The sequence below is a fragment of the Erithacus rubecula genome, assembly GCF_903797595.1.
Source record: "Erithacus rubecula genome assembly, chromosome: 1".
Taxonomy (NCBI): Eukaryota; Metazoa; Chordata; class Aves; order Passeriformes; family Muscicapidae; genus Erithacus; species Erithacus rubecula.
In genome coordinates this window covers 104146423-104167678 of record NC_136658.1, presented here as the reverse complement: position 1 = coordinate 104167678, position 21256 = coordinate 104146423, and the positions used below count along the sequence as shown (strand labels likewise).

The 21256-nt window shown below is 39.2% G+C and overlaps 1 protein-coding gene across 1 annotated transcript in view; it reads right to left on the bottom strand.

The window, feature by feature from the left end:
• The window catches only part of SYTL5 (synaptotagmin like 5), a 55724-nt gene that overhangs the window by 8366 nt on the left and 26102 nt on the right, over nucleotides 1-21256 (bottom strand). Inside the window, exons 5-14 of the mRNA XM_079327809.1 lie at nucleotides 21105-21237; nucleotides 19165-19284; nucleotides 16316-16454; nucleotides 14538-14667; nucleotides 12808-12914; nucleotides 8881-8973; nucleotides 4883-4948; nucleotides 3694-3872; nucleotides 2828-2930; nucleotides 583-744 (exon numbers count right to left, since the gene is read on the bottom strand). Coding sequence (XP_079183935.1) covers nucleotides 583-744; nucleotides 2828-2930; nucleotides 3694-3872; nucleotides 4883-4948; nucleotides 8881-8973; nucleotides 12808-12914; nucleotides 14538-14667; nucleotides 16316-16454; nucleotides 19165-19284; nucleotides 21105-21237 — 1232 coding nt within the window. The remainder of the gene's footprint in view (nucleotides 1-582; nucleotides 745-2827; nucleotides 2931-3693; nucleotides 3873-4882; nucleotides 4949-8880; nucleotides 8974-12807; nucleotides 12915-14537; nucleotides 14668-16315; nucleotides 16455-19164; nucleotides 19285-21104; nucleotides 21238-21256) is intronic.

Genomic DNA, 21256 nt, shown 5'->3' with positions numbered 1-21256 from the left:
ACCCTGTCCTTCACTAAGTCCAGGGCAGGCTCTGTTTCACAGCCCAGTTAATTTGCTGGCTGAGATTTGTGCCTTATCTTGTGCCTTTCTAGTTAAAGTGAATGAGAGATTAAGAAGTTGTTTTGACACATCTGAAAGCTGTAAAGCACTTTGAACTGAAAAAAAATAAAGCTTTTTTCTTTAATAACCTATTAAAAGTTGGGAATGGTAGGAAAGTTTTTTGGTTTATTTTATTTTATTTGGTTTGGTGCTATTTTAAATATTAATGTATTTAGTATGTAATTTTTTTAATTGAAATTTATTACAAGATGAACTTGAGGTTTGTTTAAAAGCTTTTTCTTTGTTATTGTTTTTAAGTCATCATATGTGGATATTTTTTGTGAATTTCACAATCATATGTGAAATTTTCATGTAGACTTTTAAACCAGTAATCTTTTACTGAATTATGAATAATTAATTTTTTTTAATGTCATAACAGACACTTATAAAGTCCTGCTTTTTAAACAAGTTCCAAAGGATAAAAACAACTAACTCTTGCTAAATTTTCTTCCCAGTACTTTCACCAGTCCTGGAAATCCTTACCTTGGGCTGGAGCACAAACCACTCATCGCCCTGATTTTCAAAGTTCCAGGAGTCAAAGGGAATTTCCACTTCCCCAAGGAAGCTGTTGTGCCCAAACCTGTCATAGTGCCAGACAGAAAGCTGTAGGGTCCTGGTTTCCAGCTGTGAGTGGCTGATGACATACTACCAACAGAAAAAGAGAAAAAGAAACTCCCAGAATAAGCAGAAATAACATTTTCCACTGAGCCTTTTATGGCTCGAGCTCAGTTTTCCCCAAGCCCACAGCAGTTAACAAATGGAGCATGAAAGAGATTTGTTTTCCTTGCAAACAAGATTGATCTAGCCAGAAAGCTCAGAATGTTAATGTGAAATCTTTCTTTGATGTATTCATCCAGTGATAATTTATGTTACTATCACTATTGTAGCTTTTTTTTTTTTCATTATTTACTGGGTATGTATGACTATGAAGTAAATTTTGATGCTTAAAAATATGATCCTGTAAATTCCCTACAAGTTTATGTAAAAGAAGCAGATCAACCTCTAGCTTGACAAAAAGAAGAAACCCAACTGCTTCTTTCATCCCTAAAGAGAGTCTGCTGGACACTGTTTTCCAGATTTCCTCATTTCCAATTTTTAATTTGTAGCTTACAAAAATTTGTTCTGAAAACATGTACAGCAGCATCTGCAAGGCATGCACAGTCTATCAGAAACCATTGTTGGATTTCAAAGCTAAAAAACCTCATTTCTAGCTATTAATATATCAAAACTATTAAAAAACTCATATCATAGTGTAACAAATGCACAGAAAATTATAAACATCTGGAATTCTGGCTATTCACATTCTACTTTTAGCAAAATGCCCATTATTTCCCTGCCATTCACCCTTTTAGTGTTAGCTGAACACACCCAGATGTCTTATTTTTGCATCAGGAACAATATTTAATGTGAACAAATACTCTCCAAAAGCTGAAACAGTCAGGTCAGTTGGGTAGTCATGTACACATATACCTACAGTGCCTGAGCCTGGATGCCAACTGTGAGAAACCTCATATTCTGCAACAATGGAGGAAAAGTCAAAGAGAGAAGAAACAAGACAGATTTAATTCTTTCTGTTTTCATTTTTTTTTTTTTTAAACAGGATTTCCAGTTGGGATGAACACCTCTTCCTTACCTGTGCACACTTCAAGTAACCCCCTTTTGGTTTTTGAGAAACTTCTATATCCTGTCTTCACCCAGCAAATATGTTTAGTGCTATATTACTCAATAAATAAAGTCTAATACTTTACTTTTTTCCCAGTTCAACCTTAGATTTACTCTGTGCCATTTAAAAATGAGGCTGTAAAAAGGCTCTCCCTGGCAAGCAGCATGGCCAGACTGAGTGTGTGCCTGCAAAATGGTTTTGTAGCCAGGCTAAGCCAAGCACACCAGCAGGGAACATTATTTTCTTCTATTATAGGAAACTTATTTAAAACTTAACTAATATATATATATATATATTTCAGGAGAAGCTAAAAAGGGTTTCTGGTTCCATGACCTGCTGGATAACTTGTCAATTGGTAGGGAAGGGAGTCAGCAGGAGCCTTGGGGTGAAGATGCCAGAGAGGCAGGGATGGGGCAGGAACCCCAGCATTGCCACCTGCCCCACAGGCCAGGGAGGGGAACTGTGAACTCAGAAGAGTTCAGCCTCTCTGGTAGGGGAGGGTACAGGGCAAGGAAGGAGAGAGCTGTGGGCACTGAGACCTCAGCACATCAACTCCATTGCAACAGAAAATGAACTTCACCAGAGGTTTTTAAAAAGACAAATAGTGAAGCAGTTGCTGGCATTGTCTTATCATAGTTCTGCTTTAGAAATAAGTTAAAGCTTCCAAAAGGACTCAGATCTTACTGCAAAATGTTATTTCTCTTCAAAATCAGTTAGACAGGAAGTTCTAATCCAGCTTTATTTCAGCATCAGGCATATAAAATCTTAAAGGTGCTCCTATTAACTCTAAACTCAGCTAGATGGAAACATCAAGAGTTTTGAAACAGATCTATGGAAACTAATAAAATTTTTAACTGGAAAGGGGGAAACCAAACAAAACTTTAACCTTCCTTAATGCTGAAAGCCAGAAATTGCAACTCGGGTTTACTAGATGCTTTTCCTTAAACACCTTCCCTTTTGAGGCAGCTCTTCCAAGTTCTAATCCCTGTGCTGGAACCCATCTAGAAAACACCCGTGAGCATAAGTGAAACATTCATCAGAGCCTGAGAGGGAGCCTGTTCTCACCTTCAGTGTCTCATTAAATTCTGGGTTGGTGCTGTTACTTTTAATTTTGGTCTTGCGCTTGCTTTGGCGGGATTTATCAGGCAGGAGGTAAGCTTTGACATACCTGCAGGGCAAGGAGCAAAGTATCAGCAAGGAAAAGAAAATGACCAGTTTGAGCAAAAACCTGGCACTGCTGCATCAGTAACATAGGAGGAAATTAATTTTGCAGTGTAAAGAATATAAACACATAATAGAGAATATGCAAACATGGAGAGGTGTGGCCTTTATCTAAACACAGTGGTGTTAATCAGGTAAGATCAGAATTTAAAAAGGCAGAGTTAAATTAATTTATGCTCAGAAATGCAACAAGCTTTCCTAACAATTTCCATTTTACCATATGATTACCAACTGGTCATACGTGACAAACTACACACTGCAAATACAAGATAATTAAAAACTTCATCGTTTATATACCAAAGATTAATCATGATTAGAGACACTAATTTTTACTTTCTGATGAGGCAATTTATATGTTATACTGAAAACTAGAATGAGAAATTCAGAAAACATGGTGCTTGCAAAGCACATCTATGGGCACAGGAAAGCAAAGTTATTTCCATTAATCCTTGTTCCCTTGATAAGAACATCACTCATCTCATATACTTCAGTTTTGATAATAGAAGTAAAAAGAAATTCAATGCTGCTTGCCTATTCCTTCCATTTTTTTTTTTTTTTTCTTAATATCAAACAGGACACAGGAAATGCCCTTCCCACAGGGAACCCAAACCCAGGCAGCACCAAAATGCTGCTGTAGCAGCTGGTTCCTGTGAATTCCACCTGGATCCCAGCCCCTGGTTCCAGAGCTGGAGGGAATTCTCTGTGCTTACGGGTCAGTCCTTTGCTTCCTCTCGTCTGCAATGGCCAGGTTCCTGCAGCTCCTCACCAGGATGTTGAGGGCACCAGTTTTGTAGATGTAGCTGATGCTGAGGAGGATTTCTCCACTGACCTTCACGCTGCCATAGTCACCAGTTTCACTGTACACACTCATCATGCTGGTAATGCTCGTCTGGAGGGGAGCACAAAAAGGGCTCAGGGGCTGAAACACTTTCCTCTTCTCCAAATAGCCTTTTTTTTTTTTTTTTTTTTTTTTTTTTTTTTTTTTTGTTTGTTTGGTTTTTTTTGTTTGTTTCATAAAGCTGCAGCCTTGCAATATTGTCACACTTTTTAGGACTTGCTATGGAAACAGATACATCATAGAGTAGAATTGCCATGATTTGATGTAAAGGGAATAAAAACCATAGTTAATAGTAGTTTAAATGTCTAGACAGATGTTTTTCCATGCAAGACTCAAACCTATTTATAAACATGACTAAATCTAAATTGCCACCTTTTAATTAATGTAAGAACTGAAGAGCAGACAGGCTACATAAATTTTAAGCTCATTTAAGTTCCAAGCAGGGAAAAAAAAAAAAAAAAAATTCTCTGGCTCAGCTGGTCACCTCATTTTTACTTCGTCTCATAAGTCAACTGCTGACAGAGCCCTCAGGAAAAGTTACAAGGATGCTTCCCATAATGGATATAGTATGAAAATATATTTATTTAAAGTGGCACCTGTCTCTTATTAACAATTCTAAAAGAAGGAGCAAAATTCAACCCTCACCCCATTGCTGCCAATTTTGTAAAGTCAAACAATTTTATCAATATTACCACAATTTTTTTCCTCTACAGCATAATATATCATCCCTCAATCCCTCTTCCTTCACACTCATAAAATGCAGAATATTGCCATGAGGATTCCCTCTTCCTAAAATTTACAATTAGGAAAAAACTGAATATTTTTAAAAGAAAACTGGAGAAATGCACACACTGCCAGAACCAAAAGCATTTGAGAAATCTGGAGCACATTTTCTTTTGACTCATTGAACAGGATTGCTCCAAAACCAAAATATATGTAACCACCTAAATTCTGACACATAGGAACCTTGCAAGACACACAGGTACAGTCTTCAACAAATAGGGAGAAAGCAGAAAGAAACCTTAAAAGTAAGCTAGAGCAGAGGATTCAGGAGAACTCACAGTATCACCATCTGCTTCAGGAACATTTAAATATGTCCATTTTCTGTCAGAGCCTTCTGGGGAGTTCTTTAAGGAAAACAGTGCAAAAGATCAAGAGATAAGAGCATTAGACTGCTGCAATAAGAAAGAATAAGTGCAGTGAGAAATCTTTATCCATATGGAAAGATAAAGGAAGTTTGTATTGCAAAGCCATAGTGAGAAAGAAAGAAAAAAGTATCACCAAATCAGAGAAATGCTGTGTTTTCCATACACTTCAAGTATTGGAGGATTCATGGTTCAAAGTAATTACATAGAAATGAGGTAACCTCTGTATCAAAATTAAAAAAAATATAATTTAGAACAGTAGCTCAGCAGGTTTGGATTCATATTGGATTACATCTGGATTTATTTTCATTTACATGTCCATGTGCATGTCAGTCCTCCCTGAAGCCAGTCAAAGTCTAAGCATTCCTGTATTTGCAGCATCAGTGCCTTTGTAAGAAAGGGCAGTTTCCCTGTGGAGCTCATAAGAATAGATGACAATTTCACTAAAATGTTGAAACATGTCACTCCCTGGGAAAAAAAACACCACATCAATTCATTATTGGGGGACACATTTTCCCTCCTCTCCTTGCTGGAGCAGGATCTCACCAACTGTGTCCTGATCCATCTCCTTCCCTGCCAGCTGCAGGGAAGAGCTCAGTCCAGGGAAAGGGCACAGAAAGAATTGGTTTGTGACAAAACTCAACTCTCCAAGGGCCCTGCAGCACAGGAGGCTCAAGGGATAAACAGCTCTGTGTCAATGTGGCAAACTACAGCAGATAGGAAAAGTGTTATTTATACAAGCAATTGTTACCCATGAATTTAATTTTATAACCAATGCAGGAAAAATAAACAGTAAAAAAAAAGTGCTTTTGATGTATTTCTGCTGGCTGGCTTTATCCTTAATTAAGAGAAAAAAAAGGAAAGAAAAATAAATGGTTATCCTTTTAATCCTTTTTATAATTGTCTGAAATTCCATTAACTTTACTGGTTAAAATTACTGGAGAATTATAAACACATAACAACTAATGTGACATATTTCCCCCAATTTCTAACATGCCTTGAGGTAAATTCCAGCCTTTACCATTTATATATTTCCACCTCTAAAATAAATGAAAATATCCTTTAACACTTAAGAACTTAGGAGCTCATATAGAACTTAACCAGTCCAGCATATGCTAGAAAATGCCCAAATTATCCCTGCAATGGTTTGTATGCCCACTTCAGAAAAAAACCCAAAAACCCTCAATGTTATACCAATACCAGGAGGTGGATGAGTTGTTTTCTGCTCCAAACACTTCTCTCTCTCTAATCTAAATATTTTTTTCCTCAATCTTTATGTAAGAAGGCAGCACGGGATAAATGGCTGGGGGAAAAAAAACATGACAGAAGGTCTGAAACAAATAGATGGTCCCTGACCCTTGAATTTATGCAAACACGATTTCTGAACTGCTTGCAAACCACAAAGAAAATTAAATAAATGTTGTAGAATTTGATATAATTCACTTTTTGCCCCCCACACCCAGACTCTGTTCTGTAGCATTTACAGTGGACATTGCATACACTAAATGTAAAATCTTAAAGACAAATACTCCTATTCCTGTTTAGAAAGTAGTAAAAAAATATATGAGGGATGCATCTCACTTTGATAATCTCACTTTGATAATCTCACTCAAATTATATTTGTTTTGCACCATATCTTAGTGCTGCAGTAAAGCCCTGGAATATTTTAGTCTCACTGATGTGGTGGATCTTGACAGCACCACATAAATATGTGGAGGATGAAGGATGAAGAGGAAACTAAACTCACAATTCATGCAATAACACTGGGAAAACACAAAATAAAAGACTAACACTGAGATACAATTTCTCTTCAATGTCACTTTCCACTTCCATTTTTGCTCATTCATGTTGCAGACAGATTTCAAGTGTTTTTATCCTTTGTGATATTTCTTTCTTTTTATATTAATTGTTAGATGAGCCATACTTATTTGAAATTCAATAAAGAAAAAAAATGGAAAAGGAAAAAGGAAAAAGGGAAAGGGGAAGGGCAAGGGCAAGGGCAAGGGAAAAGGGAAAAAGGAAAAGGAAAAAGGAAAAGGAAAAAGGAAATGGAAAGAGAAAAGGAAACAGAAAAGGAAACAGAAAAGGAAAAAGAAAAGGAAAATGAAAAGGAAAATGAAAAAGGAGTAATGAGTCTACTGTTCATTAACAATATTGTTTCAATATGACTTAAGAGTTAACAGTCATTTGACATTACAGGATAAAAGAACATACTGGGCAAGAAGGCTCAAAGGCTTAAAACAATCCAAATGAAGGTAAAATAAGATGGGAAAATGTCAGTAAGACACTTAAAGGGAATAATGAAATGAACCTGTAAAATTTCCCTGCTCTTGCAGGGAGAAGCAGCTGGCCATTCACAAATTTGCCATAACATTGCATGCAGTGACATTAAAAATCATGTCATGGTGAATAAGGAGAAATGGGAGCATTGAGATGTGAGATTATCTCAAACCTACAGCACTGGAAAAGCTGCACTTTGCTTAAAAGAAAGGTCAGAGGGAAACCTACAGCAAAGGACAAAAGCCAACACATGCCTGAAGCACAGAGGGAAGGATCCCTAAATGCAGATCATTAATTAGTGACCTGGCAGAGAAAACACTTAAAAAAACAGAGAAAACCCTGCAACCCTCCTATCAATATCCAGAGGAAATGAAAATTATTCTGTCTATAAAATCCCTGGGACCAGCAAGCACTGGAGGCTGTGGTGGAATTAGCCCAGGGTCCACAGGCTACACTGCTGGAGTCTGATGGGGGTGAAGGGCTGCACTCTCTGCTGAGTCTGAGCTACAAAAAACACAGGGGAAAATGGTCTGACATGGCCAGATCTAAGACACCAAAATGCTCTGTGATGTTAATATTCTGAGCCCTGTCTCCTCCCTGTGTAAGCCAAGCTTGAATTCAGCCAGCTCCATTGGGATCAAGGATTTCACTGGGGATTCCTTGGCCTTGCTTGCACAGACACTGATGGGGGTGCAACCTAGAAGGGACAGTTCTTTGGTTATTGTCATAGACCTTAATTTCTCCTCCCTTTTAGTATTAAGACATCTTTCTTCATCCTCTTCAGCACTCACACACTCTACATGGAGTTTGTTGCAGCTTTGTGCAGAGCTATTCTTAGACACAGCCATAAAGAAGAGTGGCCAGAGAGCATCTCTGAAGATATTAGCAGTTGACCACAGATCCCAAAAATGAGGAACACAGCAGATAGTAATAAACTGGACATGTTAAAGGCTGCTTTTATTATCAATTTTCTTTCCCAGTGAATAACAGGCTGCATAATGAACAACAGAAGGCTTTTTAAACCAGTTTTGTTGCTACCATCAGGTGCAGCTATCCCTTTATTGTCACCAGCCTAATCCCCAAGCACCTCTAAAGGAAAATGCTTTCCAGATATGGGTGGCATAGCAATCATGCCATAAAGAATGAGAAGCTGAGCTGGGGGTGAACGATGATTCCATTGAAGTGGAATGTATTCAAACACACAGACAAATGTTTGTGTCCCAAGAACCTAAAAAATCAGAAAGCAGTTTGAGAAGGAAAATCACCCCCACAGTCTTTTTCTCTTTGTCTCAATTTGATAAAGATCAAGTGCTCCTTTGCAAAGCTGAGCAGTCACACACTGCAAACACCTCTGCTTTGCCTTCTCCATGTGTAAAGTTGATAATAACCCAAGTATATGAGGAAGTCTGCTAATGAGTATGCAAAATATAGTTTTCTCTTTCCATGCCCTGCAGAGAACAGCATTTTTAGCTTTGAACAGCATTAATAATATAATAGAAAGTCTAGCTGAAGATGTTTAAAAGATGTTTCTCAAGTGTAGAATGAAAGATGAATGTGATATGAAATAAATTCCCTTCTAGAGGAAATACGGCCTTTGTGGATGGACAATGGATATTTTCTACTCAAGAGCTTACTGTTGATAATCCACTTGTCATATGTTCATGTTTTCTTGGATAGCAAGAGGCCACTATGTCATCAATATCTTCTTCTGTTTCATCCAGATAGCCCTAAATGACAAACAGGCATTTTAGTTGTTGTGTTCTGCACTGTATTTGGTCAGCCTCTGTCACTTAATTTGGGTTCACAAGTTTTCACTTTAGGAAGATGGTGCTGAATGCATTCACTTTCTGTTCTGTAGAGGAATTTTGTTCAGATTTTCCACATCTCTGCACAAACACAGAATGTAAGGGGAAGAGACAGCTGTGCTTTCAGGAACCTTTACACATATACTTCATGGTATCATTTAAATGCTTACACTATCAAGGTAAACATTTAAAAAATAATTAAATTTCTGTATTGCATTAATAATAAAAAGGTGTAAAATGAGTAATTGCACAGCTTCATGTAGGTGCTTGAGTTTTAATAACCAAGACTGAAGTTTAGCATCTTTAATCTATATACAGAAAAAAACCCTCATCGTTTAAACACAGCAGTGAAGTAAAATCTAAACCAAATCTTTAGATGTGATTGATGGTCCTAATGGGACTCTTAACTCTTACTTAAAATAACAGGAAAAAGGCCAGAATACAATTATAATCCTATTAGGCATATCTTGGAAATCTCAGTGTTTCCCTAAACCTTATGATAATGTATTTTGAAAGACTTTGTTTTTAATTTTAATGGAAGTCATATTTTCAACTTCCTTATATCTGCTTTGCAGCTATAAAAACCTAGCCTTTTGACCTACCTCATTCTCTATTGCTTAGTTGCTCTCACTCTTTGAGACTAAACAGAGAAATACTATATTCAAATTCAGGAGTCTCAAAGACTTCAGTGCTAATCAGCAAAAACAGAGCAGGGAGAAATGCTGCTGGAGAGTTGAATTCACAGTTAACAGAAAAAAAATTGCAGCACATTTGCCATACTTTACAAAAAACTGACTGTTACATGCCCTCTCCTTTGCTCCACTGACTGAACTGATATAAAGCACCTAAAAGTGATTTTCTATTACTGCTTTCCAATTGTCACTGCATATGTAATATTGAGCAGAGGGAAATCAGAACAAGCTATCACCAGAATTTACATACTGAGGAGAACCTTTAGTTTCATGTACCATGAGTTTGCTCTGCTGGTCTCTTATTTTTCTAATCTGTTGAAGGTGCTGTTAGCACCCCATAGGGGAGAGGAGAAAAAAAAAAAAAAAAAAAAGTAATATATACCTTCTACTAAATGAAAGAAAAATCCTTGAAGACTTAGGCACAACAGAGTAAACTATTTCAGGGAGACAGACAGCTGAATGACTCAAAAGTAACACCTCCCCAAAACCTGAAATAAAACAAAAACCAAAAAAAATCCCCACCACTCCACCTGTAATTTCTCTTCCCCATTGAGATCAGATGTCAGGTGATGCAGTCTAGTTTTAAATTTGGAACAAGAATACAGTTTTCTTACTTGCCCATGGAACTGAAAGAAGCAATTCTATACATTAAAAACTCTTTGCTTTAGACTGTTGTATGCATACCAGTGAGCTTGAAAATAAGCAGTGCTACATTTTTACTGCAAAATAATTAAACACAGGGGAAAAAAATAAGGCAACATCTTCAGATTGGGGTGCTTCAGACACTCAAACACAAACATTGCTTCACAGAGTCCTAACAACTGCTGAATACCAATTTCTGTCTGCAAGCAGCAATCTAAAACTTAAAAAAAAGTTTAAAATTTAACTTGCACTCTTAATTCATTTTGCACCACAACGATTTTTAGTTCTCAGGAGGTGTTACAGAATTGCAACTATGTAATTGGTTGGTGTTATTAGCTCATTAAAGTCAGAGCTAGTAGGACATTAATCTCATGCTCTCCAGTGGGGGCTATAAAAGGCACATCATCCAATTGCTCCTAAGAAAGCAGCTGAGCATGCAATGAGCACTGCTTGGCCAGGAATTCATCACAGCTCTCTGGAAAAGGTGCTCACACTGGAACACAGCACTGAGTTTAGCTGGTACATGCTGCTTGGTACATCTGTACACCATGTGGGGTTTGGGGCTTGTCCCTTTTCATTTTCAAAAATAATACTAAGTTAGAGAAGAAAATATCCACTCAATTTTCCAGCTGATTTCTCTGTATGTACCCATGGGTTTCCCTGATAAAAGTGGGAGCAAAGAAGCTAAAAGCCTTTTCCATCCTTTCAGCTGATAAATTCCAGCAATCTGCATATCCTATTGACAAGTGGCATCTCCCCCACCACTCCCATCACCCAGGAACAAGAGACTGAAGGACCTCATGGAAGAAAAGCAAATGTAACTCCAGCCTTGCTGAGGCTGCAGGAGCTGCTGTTACCATCATCAGATACCTTTCTTTTTGTCTCTTACATGCAAGCATCAAATAAACTAAATTCCAGCAGGGATACAGCTTTTATCTCAAATCACTGCATCCATAATGAACCTCAAGGACTCCTATGAGACAAACTACCCTAAATGAATATGGTAACATAAAAGCTGATAATGCAATCAGTTTATTTCATAAGGCAGAGAAAGTGAGGATATGGGTAAAATCAGAGATCTGTGACTCCTGTTATGAATGAATTTTAAAGGGGAATTAGCACCAAACCCCAGAACAGCTAAATCAAGGTTATGCCAAAAGAGAGGTCTCCTGTGCTAGCAAAAGAGCTACAGAGTTGCAGAGATGCAATCTGAAATTTCATTCAGTCAGCAAGAAAGAAATATAAACCAAAATCTCTGATTCAGAAGAAAGAAATCAAAGAACAGAGAACCTCTCTGGATTTGTCATCTCTGGCAGCTGCCTCAGAGAAATATCTAAATTGTAACTGCCAATTAGAACAGAGAACAGATATGAAGAAATATAGAGTCTGCATTTTTTATTTTGTGCTTTTCTTCTGCATTATTTTCCAGCTTCTTAATAAAGAGCACATCCTTTTCCTTTATTACAATTTAAAAATAAATCACTTATTTTTGAAGTTGTTCTTCCACCAATTCCTGACACACAGGAAAATGTTTTGCTAATTCCTCAAGATTACCAAGCAATGCTGCAGGCACATTCTCTGACTGCTGCTAATCCAAGAAAAGATGGAAATCCCAACACATGGCTTTCCACCAAGACTAAAATTTCAATTCTACAGAAAGGAGACTTCTGTCATGGCCAGTGCCCTTCTGGGAAGAGCAGATGGAAGGGAGAGACTATGACAACAGGAAAAATGCATAAACTACAGGCACACATTTGGAAACTTAAGAGCACACTGAGATTAAAGAAAAAATTGTTTAAATAACTTCCCTCCCATGCATATTTAATAAGCTTGGATGCTCTTTTATAGCATTGGAGCACATCTGCAAATTGCCTGTCTTGGGTGTGCATAGGAGATGGAAGTTGTGAACCACTTCAGGAAAAGCAGTCCACAGGATGCACAAAAAAAGGCCATGGAGATGTGTGGAAGAGTCAGCAGAAAGATGGAGGAAGCAACTTTGCCAGAACAGAAAGTTTGGTCTTCCTGCTAAAAATACAGATAAGTGGAAAACCAAACCAGACAAAGATTCCAACCTTTAAACTATGAACTTTCTCAGCGTCAAAATTAAAACTTACGAAAATATGAATTAATAGATTTTTGGAGCATGTGCAATTTAGTGCCTGGAATTTATTTTCAGGCTAGGTTTCTTTCATCTGTGAACTCAAACACCCAGCAAATTAACAACAAACTGGAACCATGATTATTCATTGAAATTACTCTATAGCAAACATAGTCAGAAGATGACACTATTAAAAAACTCATTAAATATCCCTGCAAGAATGTCTTGCCTTACCCATATTTTATTTAGATACACGTACAGTCCTAATTTCTTTGGTCCAAACAGAATTTCCACCAAGTGAAGATTTACATATTTATAACTCACCAATTCCTGATCTAAGGCACTAGGTACAGATTTGCTTCTTATGCTCAGGGTCTCCTCATTTCCTTCAGAGAAAGATTCACTCAAATCTATCTCAGATCTGCTGCGGTCTGGGAAACAAAAACAATTGCAATTTGTGCTACAGTTTGTACAGAAATATCCCATTTCCTCTCCCATACAAGTACTGTCCCAACCCCAATGTTTTTTTAACAAAAAAAATTAAACCATTATTTTAGTTATCTGCCAAAAATATGGCAATTGAACATCACTATGACAAAATGTGCTTTCTGGTGCTGCTCAGCCTTCTGGGCAATAATTTTACCCCTGTACTATTTATTTATCTTCTGTGATTTTCTTCTGTGGATTATACCACAGATCACCAAGATTTTGACTTTCTCTGGTGAGCCTGCCAGCCTGGAATGTTGCAAAACTCACTCATTGTCCAAGTGTTCACAGTGACTCACATCTACCACCATCACCAAAATCTCCCCAGAATCTGCATCAGAACCAGGCAACTGGGGATACAGATGGATGCAGAAAGTACTTCTGTCATTAGCAGTGTGCAGACATTAGGAGGAAACAAAGTCTCAAGAGCTCCAGCAGTTTTTCTCATCCACTCCATAGCATAAGACATAGAAAAAAAAAAAATAAATCTTTCTCCAAGGCCTCTCAGTCCTCCCCATATAAATCTTTTGTGTGACAGTTTCAATGTATTTAGAAAGAAAAGAGGGGGAAGAGAGTATTTTGGATCCTGCAGGTAGGAATCTGAAAGGTTTTTAACACGAGCTCAGTCCTTATCTACCAGGACACTTTTATTTTGTAAGGTAGCAGGAACAGGGGAATCTTTATTTCCTAAGTAGCCATCTGTAACACCTCTGCCTGGAGCTGAACAACATTCTCGAGGAAACTCTGACACTTGCAAGCTGAAATGTCTGAGGTAAGGAGCATTCCCTCCTTGGATTAACTCTGTGGGATGCATCTCTAGGTTTCTGCTTTGGGCTAAAAGCAGCTGCAATGAAGGGAGCCCTGCTGTGCTCCAGAGAGAAGCCTGCAGACCCAAGCCCTCCACCAGCCCTGCAGGATCCCAGCTGAGTGCCTGGGGAACAGGAGAGTGCAGGATGCTCCTGCCCCCTGTGTCAGACAGGAAAATGAGCATCTCCATCCACTGCTGCAAAGTGGCTGTGGCAGCACCTTGCTGTGCAAGCCCTTGGCACTCCCCAGCCTCCAATGAAAGGAGGTGAATTACAGATGGACTGACTGGCTCAGAGCATCACATACAAAAATGAACACATGAGAAGTCTGTGAGGGGCTTGTTGTCTGACCACTCATGGTTTCCCAAATTTGCTTCTGGGCAAAGTGAGTGTTAAATTTATTGACAGCAGCAGAGTAATTTTTTATACATGTATTGTTCCACACAGGGGGGCACAGAGAGTGATTGAACAACAAGCAGCTGGGAATGAAATCTTGTAACAACTCTAAGAGCATGTGACTAACCTAACAATAACTTTGTACCAATGTTTCTGGGGTAAGGATTACCATTCTTTAGTGCAAATCTTGTGAAGGGGTGTGAACTTGATTAGTGAAAGGGAAGTGATTTAAGAATGAATGAATATATGGAATTTACATTTGGTCTTTCAACGTGTTTTAAGAACAAAGGGAGCAGAGCCACAAGAATGGGCATAATCCTCTGATAATAAAGGTTGTCAGAAAGAAGAAAAAGGCTTAACACTTGCCTGATGACAAAGATACCCTAGAAACTGCAATGGAAGGTGTTCCAGATGGTTTCCTGCAGTGCTTCTTTACTAAATCTTCAGGTACACTTTCACTTGCTGGGATAATCATGCCATTTTCCAAGCCAATGTCCTGCCCAAGAGGAAAAATGCACATGCCATAAATACAAAACCCAAGATAATTAATATCAGTTTATAAAAGCATAATCTCTATTAGATTTAGAACTCCAAAGCTCCTTTAACATCCAGTCTATTACTGAATATATTTAGATTCCAGTCTAATCTGCTTTGCTTAGCATTGATGATGCATAAAATTTGCACAAAGATGCAATTCTTGCTTACATTCTGAGTTTACAGCTGAAGAATCAGAGTAAAGTATCAGGGAAAAAGAAACACTTTAATCTATTAGAAGCTCACTCAGCTCAGAAATCAGAAAAAAAAAAAAAAAAGACAAAAAAAAAAAAAAAAAAAGACAAAACCTATGGGTTTTTTTACTAGCATAATGATTTCAGCCAGGCAAAACCAAATGCACTTGGACTAATTAAATTATGCCAGTACACCCCCTTAAATAAAGCAAATATCCTTGATAACATTGTGATTTTCTGCCTGCCTGTAAAAGTTAATAACACAACTCCATCTAAATTAAACGGATTTTTCAAAACAATCTAATGCATTTGAAAAAAGTCAGTCTATGTACCAACAAGAATATAAATAAAACAACCATTTATTTACAACTCCCAAAACTTCTCTTCATATACACTAACATTTTTATTAGGAAAGACAACATGTTAGACCAAGTATCTGGAAGTTAGAAAAAAAATTGATGCATTCAACAGAGCTCTGATCTGAACACTCATCTACCTTTTTTCCAAATATTAATGGTAATAAGTATCTCCCAGGATGCCTAAGAGCATGTGAGAGGAATTGTCCTGATAACATGCTTATCACACATTTTGTGGTATGGAATAATTTATGCAGAGCCCAGTGTCCAAATTCAGAAAAAACTAAAATCAGTTTGGCCTGATTGTCTGCAAGTGCTGGACTTGCAAAGTTCCCCTTAGGAGTCAGTGGGAGAGTGCTGGACTGTGCATGTTTGAAAGGCATGTCCTTATTTCACAGCACTTACTCGAGGCTCTGAAGTGCCAAGAAATTGCTTATCCCCATCCCTTGTGCCTCCCAGTCCAGAATCTGTAACTCATTATTTAATGCTGGACATCCACAGTGATTTTTAGACAAAAGAGGAACGTGTTCCAAACTAAACCCCCATTGCTGAGAGGAGCTGTGCTCCAGCAGAGATCTCCACAGGCCCCAGCAGAGCTGGGGAGGAAATCAGGTTTTCCTGTCAGGCTGATCCTGGCTGTGCTCCAGGCAGGGCAGAGAGCAGCCCAGTGGCCCTGTGGGTGCCCTGTCCCTGTGTGTGCCCTGTCCCTGTGTGTGCCCTGTCCCTGGAGTGCAGTGTCCCTTATCCCCCTGCCCTGTCCTTTACCCCCCTGCCCTGTCCCTTACCCCCCTGCCCTGTCCCTGGGGTGCAGTGTCCCTTACCCCCCTGCAGTGTCCCTTACCCCCCTGCCCTGTCCCTTACCCCCTGCCCTGTCCCTTACCCCCCTGCAGTGTCCCTTACCCCCCTGCAGTGTCCCTTACCCCCCTGCCCTGTCCCTTACCCCCCTGCCGTGTCCCTTACCCCCCTGCCCTGTCCCTTACCCCCCTGCCCTGTCCCTTACCCCCCTGCCCTGTCCCTTACCCCCCTGCCCTGTCCCTTATCCCCCTACAGTGTCCCTTACCCCGCTGCAGTCCATGGTCACGCTGCGCGCTCCCAGCGCTGGAGAACGTGCCAGGGGAGCCTGGGGAGTGCTGCCTCTGCCCCTGGCAGGTCCTGCTGCTCCCCCTGCACTGCTGCTGCCCAGGGAAAGCGTGCTGCCCCTGCAGGGAGACAGCAGGAGAGGAGGGTTATTGCTCTGAGCAAAGCAAGGCAGCTCCTTTAGCAAACAGCTGCAAGAAAAGTGCTGCGCTAAGTTGATGAGAATATCAGAGCCCTGGTGGGCTGGGGGGATCACCTGGAAAGAAAAAGCACAGGCAAGGATGAATTAAATTGCTTTATACATACAAATCATGCAAGTATTAGTGCTTCAACCAGAGGTGCAGATGGCCTCTTGTCCAGGCTGCAGAAGCTGTGTTTGCCCCTGTTCAATCCACACTGCATTCACACCCAGCAGGAGGAGGGACAGCTCAACCTGCCAGGCTGCTCCATTGTGTAAAGGGACACTACAGGAACATGGCACTTCTGGACACTTTACAGCCAATTTAATGCCAGCACTATCTCCAGAAACTAAAATCCTTGTTTATCTGTCTCCATCCGTCCATCCATCCATCCATCCATCCATCCATCCATCCATCCATCCATCCATCCATCCATCCATCCATCCATCCCCAGAAAAACACCAACTTGCTCACAGTCCTGTTTATGTAGCAGCTATGACTCTATACCCAAACCAGTTGATTCTTTCAACCACTGTAAAAATTTGGAAAGGTTGGACAGGCCTTCTTGAAGGTTTCATGTTAGTAAAAGTGACAAAAAAATCATCTGTGACCAGCAGACTTCACTTGCTGTCTAACATCAAAACAGGTGAAAAATTTTCCATGGAACATTTTCTGTTAGAAGATACTGGTGAACCCATGTGAACACTGAGGGTTAGAAAGGGTAATGTGATGCACTTTTAAACAATGAAAATTATCTTTAAATGTGTTCCTAGTTCCTATTTCAGTCTGCTATTAGAGACAGATTTGACACATTTTAAACATAAAAATGATGTTGTGACTATGCCAGGCTTCTCCTCGAGGTAGACCTGAGTGCAGTGGGGTGGAGTGCCTGTGTAAATGAGCCTGAAATTCCCACACTATTTCTCCTGAAAGGTTCATGACCTGATGCAGCCTCCCAGTTCATTCAGCAGCAAAAATATGTACAGCATTCAGCAGCTAAATATTTTAAATATTTTTGCTGGAGTAGAAATAAACCAGTAAAAGAGATGAATTCACGGCCTGTTCCCAGCTCAGTACACTTTCCCTTAAACATAAATGTTTAAAAATAATAAGAATTCTCTCTTGGCTTCCCTACTGGTAGGCAAAATGCTACCAGTTTTGACAATGCTACTGTGGAATTGGCAGGACACCAATTTCACCATGTAGAATGAAATAACAAGTAGAGAAGAAGTTGTCATAATGACTCAGTACCCCTAATTTAACAAGTCTTGAACTCTGTCTCTGGGAAACAGCTGGAAAATGATGATTTATGTTAAGGTGAAGCAAGGCAATCAAACATAAAAGCTGCCTTTACAGACTGCTTCACTCCAAATTCTGTACAGAGTTTATGAGGTGCTGAATTCCCCACCCAAACAAAATTATTTTGCTTCAATAATGGTTAACTGCATGATAACTTTCTTGTAGTTTGCCACACAAAAAGAGCTGCACAGACCTTTCACAAGCATCCCTTTGTTCTTATGCTGGTAAACTCTCAGAGAAAGCTACTAATATTGCATAACCTCAGTATTAAGCAGCACAGACACCAGATTCCTGAGGTTTTGTCACTTAGATCCTTCAATCATCTCTATTCAATGAAAATGCAAAAAAAAGCAGCAAAAATTCTACTTCTGGTCACATAGAAGTCAGGTATGACTCTGGTGAGATATAGAAGGCCTAATAAACTTAGAGGAAAAAATAGTAAACTTGATGGATTAAAGAAAACAGCTAGCTTGGAAGCTGGATTGGCTGGTAGATGCTGCAGCACTCAGTGGGAAAAAAAAAAAAAATCCAAGTATCAACTGTCAAGAAGATTGCCACCATCAGCTTTAGGCATATTGCAGAACATCTGGAAATTGGGATTTGAAATGCAGGTAATAAAGAGAAGCAAGCTCTTGCTTGAACAAATAGGTTTATGTGCATACTAAACTCCATGATGTTCCTTTTACATGTTATCCTTTGCTCCTGCGTATCTTTTTGGAGTCCCCCAGAAACAATAGTTTAGAGACAGGAAATTTCTATTTATTTAGAACTTACAGCAAATTGTTATTATTTTTTCAATCCAAATTTTATAATTTCTAGGAGTGTGCACCTGAGCAAAGAATGTGTGTCCATATCTAGTGTAGGCTACCCAACTGAACAAGGGGAAAGTGAGAAGTGAGAAGTCTTTTGGCTTCATTTTGAAGGTAAGATGTGACAGGAATGATGCTCTTGGAGTTTTATAATGTCATCAGTGGCACTAGCAGAGATCTCTTAAGCCCAGAAGAATGATAAAATAGCTGGGACAATAATCATGGAAAGAGAAGAGCAAGCAGTCTTTGAGGAAGAAAATGTAAATTATAATCAATTAACATTTCATTAGTAAAGAAAAACAAAGAGCCTGAGTTCTGTAACATGAACACAACCCATCAATTAAAAACCAGAAAACAAAACCAATGTACTGACATCAGTCACCAGCTGAACATGAGGAGACTAAAATAAAATGAGTAGAGATAGCTTTTTTGATGTTTTTAAGCTGTGTGTCTCAGACAGCATTTATGCTGAGCATCCAGAGGGACAGGGCAGCCCAGGGCACTGGCTCACACCCCAGGCTGGACCTGTCCCAGCCTCCTCTCACCTCTCAGAGCATGGAGCTGATTTGCCACCACGCAGATTTTCAGCCTCTGAGCCTCTGCTCCTTTCACCTTCATCTTTTCCATATGGAATTTCTCCTTTGGTGACTGCCCTGATAACCCTCCTGTTGAAAATAGGGAATGAAAGATTTTCAAAGTCGTGATGTGTAAAGTGCCTTAATTTAATCTCTCTAGCCTATGGACAGCTCTGGATATAAAGGTCAACAGAGCACGAAATGTGGTTATGAAACTGGTACCTGGGGGGAAAAACATTGTATTTACTACAAACTGCATTTTAAGACACCAAAACACTGAAACATTCCTTCTATTCAAGCTTAGAACCAGAAATGCCTTTTGTGAAAGGCCATCTCTTTTTTGGGGGAGGGTTTGTAGTTAGCAAAGTATTTTTGACTAAGTATGTGTATTTTCCTCTAGAAAATTACACTATATGTATTTTCTCTTCAGATATTTCTAGAATTATATGCATCAAATGCCCCAAACATGCCATTTCTAAAAAAACATAGCATCACCTCCTTACCCTGCAAAGCATGGCCTACTGGGACAGAAATGAATGAAATGAAATTTTGCAAAGTAATAGCATCCCTCATGACCTTACAAACCACAATAGACTGATAAGTTATTCCATTGCACTGTCAGTACCAGCTGGCCCCTAAAGAGCCTTGCTAAAACAAATCCACTCATGAGATATATTAATGTGAAATGTGAGGTGGGAAGAAGCATGCAAGGAAGAGGAACAATAATGAAATATTTTTTTAAAAGAGGCCAGCAAATATACTAGGAAAAGCCAAATTTTTGTCAGATCAAATTTCTGTTATGGGGAATGTCACCACAGAAAAAGCACCACAGAAATAAATAACAATTATTTAAGAAATGTGTTTCTTCAAAGGAAATATGACTATTTGGTTTACTTGAAGAATTTTAATGGAAGGAGGATTAGAAAAGTAAGTTTTATTGCCCCCTTACTATAGTTACCACTTGGCATGACTCAGAGCAAAATCTAGGTTTGTTGTAGAGGATTCTCTATGCTGGTTCTTTCTTCACTGTAATTTGAGAGGCCAGAGGTGTTTTGATGATCTTTCTCCCTTTATTAAAGAGAGATAAATCACTGGTGGTAATTTCTGGAGTGTCTGGAGCAGGTAATTCCATTCTCATCTCTCCCAGAAGTAAAAAAGCCATGGAAAGCATCCACCTGCCCTATCTTTAGGATCCTGATAAAAATGTGTTCTTCCTTTCAGCAGAAACAAAGTTTTCCAGCTACCATGGAGGCTCCAGCCATGACATGAGCTTCATCCAGGTTTTGTTCCCATGCACTCAGCAGCCTCGAGCCAGGTCCAGACATCACCTGTGCAACCCCACAGTCAATGCACCTGCCTGTGTCCCCTGGGAGTCAGTGCCCCTCCAAGGGCTCAGCAAAACTGAGGTTAAGCCCTGCCAGATGAGCAGCAGCTGCTCTGTCTGTTCATTGTCACACACACACTCTTAGGCTGCACTTGCACAGCTGGAAGCTCAAAGGAAAAATTGTCTTGTGAGCCAAACTGACCAGTATACATAAAAAAACAGGTCCTACAAATACTGATTTTTGCCTTTGTTTCTCTGGCAAGCCTGCCTTTAAGGACACTCTGTTACTTCTGAGTAGAAACAAGAAAAATCCAAAAAGAAAACTGACTTTTTTTCTGCTATCTTTATAGCTGAAGGATAATTACTGCTGCATTTCCTAGGAAACAGCAATCTAATTATAGTAAGTATGCTTTTAAATGAAGGCTGTTTCTAATCCTGGGAAGTTTGAGGCTGATGTGGAAGACTGGGAAAACTCAAAGAAAATCTATCCAGCCTTACACAGCTATTTTTAGATTTATCAGTTTAAAAACAAAAACAAAAAAAAACCCAAAAAAACCAAAAACCATCATCAAAACCAAGTATTTACCCAATCTTTCTAGGTCTGCTGAAGACAGATTTGTGCCCATTTGTGGAGCAGACTGGTACATCTGGCTTTTTTTCTTCATTCTCTTGGGGTTGATCTTTGAATGTTCTTTCGTCATCTGCATTGGAAACTGTGTCTGCAGTGGAGGGAGAAAG